The sequence below is a fragment of the Phyllostomus discolor genome, chromosome 1, assembly GCF_004126475.2.
Source record: "Phyllostomus discolor isolate MPI-MPIP mPhyDis1 chromosome 1, mPhyDis1.pri.v3, whole genome shotgun sequence".
Lineage (NCBI taxonomy): Eukaryota > Metazoa > Chordata > Mammalia > Chiroptera > Phyllostomidae > Phyllostomus > Phyllostomus discolor.
In genome coordinates, this window is record NC_040903.2 from 192,582,174 (window position 1) to 192,592,228 (window position 10,055).

At 44.5% G+C, this 10,055-nt stretch overlaps 1 protein-coding gene across 2 annotated transcripts in view; it reads right to left on the reverse strand.

The window, feature by feature from the left end:
- Positions 1 to 9,246, reverse strand: part of DCAF5 (DDB1 and CUL4 associated factor 5) — a 101,172-nt gene extending 91,926 nt beyond the window's left edge. The window contains exon 1 of one of the 2 annotated variants that reach the window (XM_028506520.2): positions 9,064 to 9,246. Coding sequence is in view for 1 of the 2 variants with exons in the window: in XM_028506517.2 (XP_028362318.1) it covers positions 8,885 to 9,098 (214 nt within the window). In the remaining variant the exon portion in view is untranslated. Of the gene's footprint in view, positions 1 to 8,884 lie in introns of both variants that reach the window. The other variant, XM_028506517.2, reaches the window with a different exon arrangement.
- Between the last annotated feature and the right edge of the window lie 809 nt (positions 9,247 to 10,055).

Here is a 10,055-nt window from a genome sequence, read left to right on the forward strand (position 1 = left end):
GGAGAAATCTGCCTGAGGGGTGCATACGGCAGCTGTGACTGGAACAGTGCTTGCTGGCTCCAAGCCAGCACGTCCACCCCCTCAGCACCACCCCCATTCCTGTTTACACACGAAGGGGGAAAGCAGTTAGCAAAGGATCCAAGTGACAGCATTAAGAGACAAGAATGTAGGAAAAGAGTCAAATCCTTTTAAAATGCACATAACATTCTAAAAATTTCAGAGCAGATAGCAGCATGTCTTGGAGCTCACGCAGACCCAGGCCGCAAATCCAGCTCCACCACAAACTACAGGAGCTCCCACAAGTTAACTACTCTCAGCCTCAGTTTCTTCATATGTAAAGTAAGAATAATAGTACTATCCCTACCTTAGGCAAGATTCTTTTAAGTATGAGATGTGATCATTCACATAAACATGCCTAACATAAAAAAATGCCCCCAAAAAATATTTGATAAAGAATGTGATCAAACATTAGCTGTTTTTATTATTAAACATTTACTTTACAAACAGCAATGTCTCAACTGAACATCAAGTGAGGCATCCTACTTAATTTGGTAGACACTGGGGAGCACTGGAGATGTTTGAGGGATCAGCAAGGGATGTGAGAAAACGAGAGTTTAGTTTTAGGAAGCTTTTATAATGCTGGCAGTGGTGACCAGTAAGTTTAAAGCCAAAAAGAACAAAAGCTTAGGAAGCACCTACTGGAATAAAATTTTCCACAAAGACCAAGGTAATAAAAATCTTTTTTTCAGCCCTAGAATTATATTTCACTTCATTTTAACCAGAAATGTTAAACATATATATATAGTGATATCCATTTTTCCGATGAATGTCCTACCTGTTCTCTATATTACAGAACCCTCAGCAGTCATTTATCAATGTCCTTTCTTGATTCTTCAGCGCTTAGTTATGACAGCTAATACAAAATCTTCGAGTCCCCTTGTTTTTTTAGACTACAGATTATACTGACCATTTTCCAAGTGGCAAATAAGACATATAAAGTGCTTTAGTAGGAGGGCTGGTACACATTACAATTACATGCTAAATACATGTTAAAACAATAATTATTATAGTTATTAAAATTAAAGAAACACACGTAAGTTCACATTAAATATTTTAATGAATAAATAAACATGATACTTGTGTGGGACAAGTTAACTTTACAGCAAAACACAGAAATACAATTTATCATCTAAGAGAAGCAACCAGAGTTGTATACGTGCTGAAAAATTGCTAGCATTCACCTTTTAATTCTTTTAAAAGGATCCAGAAAAACTGGCCTGCCCTATAAGAAAAGAAAAAGGGAAAGAAACATACAAAAAGGCAACTTAGAAGCAGGCCCCACCCCCTAGGAGCTCTCCCTCTCCTAAGCACTACTGTGCCTTTACTTCCCCCCTTCCCTCCAGGCCAAGCGCCCTTCTTCCACCTCAGTAACTTTCTAGATAAGCTTTCCCTTATAATTGTGGGGTGGGGGGCGGGGGGGGGGGGGAGGGCGGGGAGTGTTAAGAAAGAAAGAAAGAAAAGGAACAGCCCCTGCCTGGGAGCAATGAGCGAGAGGGTCATGACTGTCAAAGGCTAACTGGGCGACTCTGGGCAAGTCACTTTTCCATTGCTCCATTCCTTTTCCATGACATGAAGACCTTTCCTTCCCTCTGACTCAATGAGGAAGAAAAGAAGATATAGAAAAGGTCACCTAATGCAATATTTCCCAAGCTTCAGCCAATCTTGATCATCTTTTGATTTTTGTTTTAACTGCATAACATATACACCACTATTTTTCTTTAAATTAATTTTGAAAAGTTTAACCACACCTTAAGCAATAAAGTTATTAAAAATAATATTTTATACATGCTAATTAACTTTTCTAATAGGTAAAAATAAATGTACTATTTTTTTAATCCTCATTCGAGAATGTTTGATTTTAGAAAGAGAGAGGAAGCAGGAGAAAGAAACATCACCATGAGAAATATTGATTGGTGAGTTGTCTCCCATACTTGCTCCTTCTGGGGATGGAACCTGCAACAGAACCTGCAACGTAGCCTATGTACCCTGACCAGGGATTGAACCCACAACCTGCTGGTGTATGGGATGATGGTCCACACTACTCAGCCACCTGGCCAGGGCTAAATGTATTAACTATTGAAATTTAAATATTCATTCAAGGATCACCTAAAATCAGCTTACATACCCAAACTCTGGCAAGTAGTAACCTAACCCTTATAACTTAAAATCAAAATTTTTAAAGGACAGAGAATTAAGTAGATAAGAACTGTAACTTCAAAAAAACCCATATATGTAACTTCATATTCTCACAATAATCTAAGGGTAACTCCTAAAAGATTAATATTCAGTCCTTTAATTATAAGAAACAATATAATGTAGGGCACCAAAATTGAAAACAGAATTGATTCCTTAATTCCCATTTGAATTAGGATTTTAGTACCTTTAACTCAAAAAGGCTTTAATTCCAACCCTTGAGTATATAAATCCAGACTAAAACAATGAGAAAAGCAATTACTTCTTTCTTGAAAGCACGAAAAAGAAAAAAAAAGATGAAAATTAAACACTTCATTAGCAACGGAAGTGCTCAATACGTAAGAAAATAAATGCATCCACTTCTCAACTCAGGATTCGGAAAGCAGTATCCATTAGTGTCTCAAGATTTACTGGGCAAAAAAGTTTCCCTCATCTGAACAATTCCAGCTGTATCTGACAACCCAAATCTATCAGTTACCAGTGAATGAGCACACACCTGCACATGGCTGACACCTCTTTTCAATGTGGTGACTGAGGGCTGCCGCTTTCAGGAACTCTTAATAATCAAAAATGATTTGGTCTAAGTCAAGTCAGTGATGATTCCTTGAACAATACAGGCCATAAAGACAACTTTTTGATGTGCTAATAATGTCTAATGAGATTGGTGGTCATCAGTTAAACCTCACTAGGTTATTGTTAAGTGGAAGTGACAAACCGAGGCAGAATTCTAAATTTGCCAATCTTTGATAGATGCCACTTAGCTGACTGAAGAACAAGTGGGAAAAATAATGTGTATCTATAAATATCCATGTTACCTTATCCTTATCACATGATTTCTATAATTTATCACAGCAATGTTCTCCAAGGCCATCTCTATGAGCCTTGTTTCTTTCCGACTAAAGCTCACAAGCAAGAGGATTTTTGCTATGTTAAGTACCATAAGCCAGGGGAAGATAAAATATCTGTTGAAGCATCATAAAGCAGAGGGGGAAAATTAAAAAGGGTCAGGTGCTGTTACAAATGAGAAGTAAATGCTCCTAAATGCTAGCTTATTGCAAGCATGATTTTTACCTGATTCATCTCTGTTCTTCTCATAGCTCTTGTCTTATAAATAGTATAACTCAAAAACTATTTGTTGAACCAATAAATAGACCAAAGAATGAAATTTGAAACCTTCAAAACAGAAGATTTGAGAATTGATTCCCTAATCACCTTGTCAAAGTGTTAAGTACTAAGACAGCTTTTCAAAGTCAGAAATCTGTCCGACCAAGAGCCATATTCCTCCCTACAAACTCACCACTGGACCAAGAAATTCATTCTAATTAAACTCATGAGAAGTTTAATAAAATCAAACTTTAACTGGCTAAAGCCAAACACTTTACCTATAGATAGTATGCTCTTGCATAAATTCATTTACAAAAAAATGATTCTATAATATAAAATGTAATATAACTAATGATTGGGCAACAGGAAAAGATCATTAATTAATGGGCTCAAATTAAGCATATAGTTATTATCATAGCTGTTATTTGATGCTTAAAGATATGATTTGATAACTATACTGGGATTGAGCTTATTCACAAAGCATTTTTAACAGTTCACTTCATTGAGATCTTTCTTAATTTTTCACATTGTACTCTGTCACACACAAGAAATGTTAGATGTTAATGGTGTCAATTTCCTAAAACAGCAATTTTCAACCTTTTTCATGCCATGGCAAACAAACTAATTACTAAAATTCTGTGGCACAATAAAAAGTGTATTTTTTGCCAATCTGACAAATAAAGAAATAGGTGTAATTTTGCCCTGATCTATGCAGCTCAGTTGGTTGGGCATCGCTCCGCAAAGTAAAAGGTCACTTGGTTCGATTCCTGGTCAGAGTATGAGCAGAGGTTGCAGGTTTTGTCCTGGTCAGGGTGCATTCAAGAAGCAACCAGTTGAAGTTTCTCTCCCTCTTTTTCTCCCTCCCTTTCCCTCTCTCTAAAAATAAATAAATAAATAACATCTTTTGTTAACGTATAATTTTGATTCATTTACACAAGATGGCTATTGCTGTGTTGGATGTTGTCTTTTTTTTTAATTTGACAATCCAAGGGGAAAAGGTCAGTGCTCCTGATTAACCAGTCAAGTACTACATGCTTTAAAAATTCTTGCTGTGCACCAGTTGAAAATAACTGTCCTAAAAGCTTTTTGTGAGTTTCAAGTTCAACAACAATAATAACATTTGCAACAGCAGTAGCAACCAGAGCAACAGCATAGGTGAGGCCCTAGTGCTAAGAACTTTACAAATATTTCATTCAGTCCTCTGTGAATGAAATGAGATACTGCATGCACAGAGGACTGTGAGGTAACAACCCTGTGAGGTATTGCTGTCCTTATTACATGGATGAGGAAACAGAGGTTAAGTGACTTATCAAAGGTAACCTAGTTAGCAAGCAGTTAAGCTGATGTTCACATTCCCCCCCCCCCCCCCCCCCCCCAGTGCCTGACTCCAGGGTTCAAGCGCTTAATCTCTCTATATAGCTGTGGATACTTAGAACGATCAATACAGAGACTCACGTGAAATAGCAATCAAACTAAATAGTCATCCCAGTTATAAATAGAAGGCAGAGTTATAATCCAAGTCAGATACACACAGAGCATTCTGACTCGTCTCTCAATCAGATCCCAAGATGTTCATTTTCTTCCCAAAGAGAAAAGACAAGTGTAGCAAACATATAAAGGACTCCATTCTAGGGAAAAGAAGAAACATAAGAGGAGCAAATGAAGGCAATGGAAAGTACTAGATGCAACCAAAAACTTAAAAGGTAAACCCAGGATATCCCCTAGATATGTACTAACATAACATCCGTGATGTTATTGGGATCTCTTGCAACTAGAACTTCAACATATATTGCTCTTCGTCCCTCAAAAAAACTAACGCATAAATATTTTAAGAAGAGGCTGCAAGCATCAAGCACAAACTGTTCCTTATAAAAACTAATGTTCACTCAAACCCATGTAGTACCTTTACATATAACATTTCACCGAATACTACTACTACCCTGTTACGTAGTGAGAGCAATTTGTTATCCCCATTTTACAGATGAGGAATGAAGAGATTTACCTTCAGACTACTTGTGACTGGTCGAGCCTCCAACCCCTATCACGTGGCACCAAATCCCAGGCTCCTTCCACACCACACTGTGCCTCCTCATTCCACATCAAAAGGTCATGAAACTATCCTGTCTGCCCTGTTTGCACAGGCTCATTACTGATACTGTAAGAAGTGTCATCTAATAATGACACCACGAGTTATAAAGGGAAAGAAAACAAACCCAGCATTTTCTCTGAGAGGCCTGGCATTCTGTTTAACTCCCAACCTAAACTTTGCCTAATGTAGTTCTCACACCAGCCCTTCAGTAAGTGCTGATATTCCCATGGCACAGTTCAAGAAATAGACTCAGAGAGGCTCAGCAACTTGCCTAAGGTCACACGTTAAATGACACGGCAGTGATTTTTACCATGTGTATGCTATGCCACACTGCCTTACATGCTATTACAGTTATGTCCTTTTCTGATCAACAGCAAAGAAAGTTACTATTTAGGTTAAAATATTTTAATGCTTTAAAAGGTGAAAAAACCATCCTGCCACTTGTTGCTGTCACAATCTCACTTAGCTGATCACCTTTTCTCCCTCCTGATTTTCTCTGGTTTACTCTTAGTATCTGCGGGCTTCACTGTGCCCTGGAAAGAGCTAGCTGTTCGAACAAAAAAAAGCAATGACGTAGCCTTAACAAATAGCGTTTTATAAAGCCACAGGAATCATGCACATATTATTTTTGCCCTAGGTCTAATTTAATTCTGTCAAGTAGTATGTGTCAGAAGAAATAGGAGCCTGAGCAGTTAGGAAATGAGAATGAGCAAACTATGAACAGTCATTATAACCACCACTTTCTGAGGACTTTAACCAATCCAGACAAGATAAAAGAACAAAATGCATAGAAGTAATCTCATTACCATCCTAGAAATCTGGCCACCCACCACCTTACTGTGGAGCATTAGGGATAGACAGCATTAACCTCAAAATACTATGTGCCTTTCCCCTCAGGTGTTAACTACTAAAGAACAATGACAGATAAAATGTAAACATGACTCTATAAATAGTTTTAAATACGGAAAGATTGTAGAAAGACTCCCCAGAACAAAATTTAATTAGCATTAACAAGTTAAGCTGTGTTTCTTATTCCTAGAGGGGGCTTCCTTATCTGAAGCAAACAGGAGGAACATTCTGTTAGCCCAAGTTGTAGTCAATGGGATTTGAATAGCTAAAGAGGATTTTCAGCAAAATTCTATGTTCTGGGAACAAATAAGAAAACCCAAGTCTATCTGAGCTAAACTGGAGGGGTGGGTGGAAAAGCCAGCTGGAAGGACTAAAAACAGGGTAGCAGTAGATAAAAACGAAACAGGAAGAACTGAGCTACAGGAAGTATGAGGGGAAGGAGGAGGAATAGGGGCAAAGAAGGCTGGAATCCAGAAAATACTGCTGGAAATGGGCAAGTCAGACCTAGAAAAGGAAGGAAACAAATGCCTAGAACCAGGCTTGTTAGAGCCTGCCCTGCGGAAAGGACCTCAGCTTTCACAGACTAAAACTAAGATAAGTAAATGAACTGGTCAAGACTAGAGAATGCAGAGTTCATTTAAGACACGGAGGGAGTTCCTGAACAAGGATCACTATAACCGGTCGAGAACGGAGGCAACTTTTTAGAAAATGTTAACTTTAAATGGGTAAATTGTATGACATGTGAATAATATCTGAATAAACCTGTTATATTTAAAAAGTGTGTTAAATTGGGCAATGTAAGACTATAATTATGATTTAATTGAAATGATTAGTTCAGTCTATAAATGAGCTCCCCCCACCCCGCCCCCAGTCCCTAACCACTAGGGTGAGTTTACTTGTGTCTGGGAGCATCTGCTGGACTACATTAGTCTGGAAAGGAGGCAGGATTATTATGAATACAGAAGCAGCAGTTGAAGAGGGAGGAACTGGGAGGTTTTAGAGACCTTCCCCCATTTTGCCTTCGGAATTTTTGGCCCGGTGGGGCAAGAAAGCTTTTGTTTGGGGTATGCCTTGAAGTGGATGATCAGGTTTCTTCCGGGGATTATCTAGGGCCAAAATCTACCTAGTCCAAGAGAGAACGATCTGGGATGAAAAGTCAAGTCAGTTCTGGAGAAACCCAGAATGTTCACCATGAAATGATCACACATGTCTCATCTCTGCTATCCCCAAATTGGACTGCATACTCCGTGTCACCTCGACTGATAATCACGAAGAAAGGCCGATGCTTAGCCATGATCCCAGAAGTTTCTGGCGAGCTGCCCACTGACGTAAATTACAAAATCATTCGGGGACCAGCCTGGGTGAAGGGAAGCGCCACGTCCAGCGCTGGACTCCCTACTCCTCTCAATATAGGAAAAGGGACGAGGAGGGCAGAAGGCTAGCGGGAACACTAGATCGATCACTCGTATTCGCCCTCCTCCGTTTGGCTGAATTTCGGGGAGCCGCCCCCAGCGTACCTCCATCCCTACTCGCCCGCCTTGGGTCCGCGAGACTCGGGAGGAGGAGGGCGGCGGCGAGCGCCCCCTCGAGCCCCAGGAGCACCTCCCCCGGGGCAGCTGTCGCCGCGGCTGGCCCGGCCTGGGCCTCCCCGGGAGCAATAGGCTATCGATTCAGCTGCCTGTCGCTAGGAGCCCCGGGAGAGCGAGGCCTACATCTCCCGGCCGGAGCCCCGGCCTCGATTTCGCCACTTTCCCCACACCGGCGGCGGAGCCGGGAGCAACCCAGCCCAATAGGGCGGGAGGGAGGAGGAGCGGAGACCACCTGCAACGGCAGCAGCGGGGAGGGGTTTGCGGGCGCGGGGCTCCCGCCAACAAGTCTCCAGGGGTCGCCTAGTCGCCACCCACTGCCTCACAAGTTGCGCATTCAAGTTCAGGCCGGCGCCTTTTCACCTCCAGAGCCCTGGACACTCCCGAAACCATAATAAAAACATGACGAAAGGAAATGGAGCTGGGCCCGTAAGGGCGCCGAGGGGGGCGGCCAACTGCGACCCACCGCCAGTCACTTCCCCTCTCCTCAGCCAGCCAGCCCCCAACCCCTCCGGCGGCCAGCCCTGTCACCGCCCTGCCCCAAGGCCCCTACCCCCAGGACACCGGCGAGGAGGGCTCGAGCTCCGCCTAGCCTCGGGCGCGCCTCGGCCTCCTCCCCCTCCAATCCCCAAAATGCCCCCACACCTTTTCAAGTACGCCGAGGAAGAGTTTCCCATCAAACTTTGTCAAGCGGTAACCTCGCCCCCCTCCCAACCCACACTTTCGGGGCACTCGGCAGGAGAGATCACTTTACACTTGGGATGAAGAGAATTAAGGATCTGTCAACCATTTTGGGTCTTTTTTATAAAGACATCCTCTCCTTCCCCTCCCTCCCTCCCCTTGCAATGGTTTTAATTTGACACCAACCCTTCCCACCGCAGAAGGGGGGGGTTAGGAGGGAAGAGGTGGGGACGGAGGGCAGGAGGAGGGTGGTGAGGGAGAGCGAAACGGGGAGATTGGAAAGGGGCCGGGAGGCGCGGGGAGGGGAAGGGGGTTGATTTACCTGAGACCAGCCACTGGCCTCCATTGTTGGAGAATTCAATGGCATTGACACAGCCGAAGTGGCCGAGGAGGTCCTTCTTGTAGAGGTTTCTGCAGCCTCGCAGGCGTCTCCGCTGAAAGTCCTGAGTGAGCAGGGGGTCCCCATGCAAGCCCCGCTGGGACAAGAAGCCCACCACTGACCTCATGCTGCCCCCCAGGCCAGCTCTCCTCTTCATCCTGGAACCGCCGCCGCCGCTCGCGCCGCCGCCCCTCCCTCGGCCTCACGCGCGGCCGCAGCGCTCCCCCCACCCAGCCCTCCCCCCGCGCTGCGATCCGGATGGTTCTTTAACCAGCCATGGCAGACGGAGCGAGGTGTGCAGACACTCGGTGGCGTTCGCGGCTTCCTGACGGTCCCCTCCCTCCCCTCTCCCCCGCTCCTCCAGGCTCCTCCCTCTGCTTCTCCGCCTCCTGCAGCAGCTGATCCCCAGCTGTGGCCGCGCTTCCGCGGGCCGCAGGCGCCGGGAGAACGCGGGCGGCGGCTGCCCCTCCCCCGCCGCGGGCTGCTGGCCGGAAGAACGCGGGCGGCGGCTCAGCTTTCCCGCCGCAGCTCCACCTCGCGCGAGGACCCAGGTGGCGCTGGGCGGAGGCCCCGCGCGGCACCCCCCGATCGCTGCACTCTGTTAAGTTGAAGGCGCGTAACAATCAAAGTGGCCGCGGGGCTGCGGGCTCGCCTTGCTCCCCCGGCGGCCGGCGGTCCATCGCCTACTGGAGGCCCAGTGCCGGGACGACTTCAGCTCCCGGGTCTTTTTTTTTTTTGGTCGGGAAAATGCAGCCCGAGGGGGCAAAGAGATAAGGGAGGACTGCGGGCGGAAGCTCCGGTCATCTTCCCTCAGTTCCTCTCCTGCGGTGGCCCGAACCTTGTCCAAGGGAAGGGACCCAGGAGTTAGGACTGGACTCGGGGTAAGGTTGCTTGGGGATTTTGTGGGTGCATCCGTTCCCATCCCCACCAAATAAATTTTTAACACTGCCCCCCTTAATTCTGTGCCCTAATTCTCCCTTCAGCCATTCAGTAAAAAAGACTAAATTGTACCGTCTGGTAGATAGGTAATAGAGCGGTATATGGGAAAAAGAGGGTGGGGGAGGAGAGTTCTTAAAGAAACGAAAAAAAATATGCCCAAACTGAGTGGAGTAAG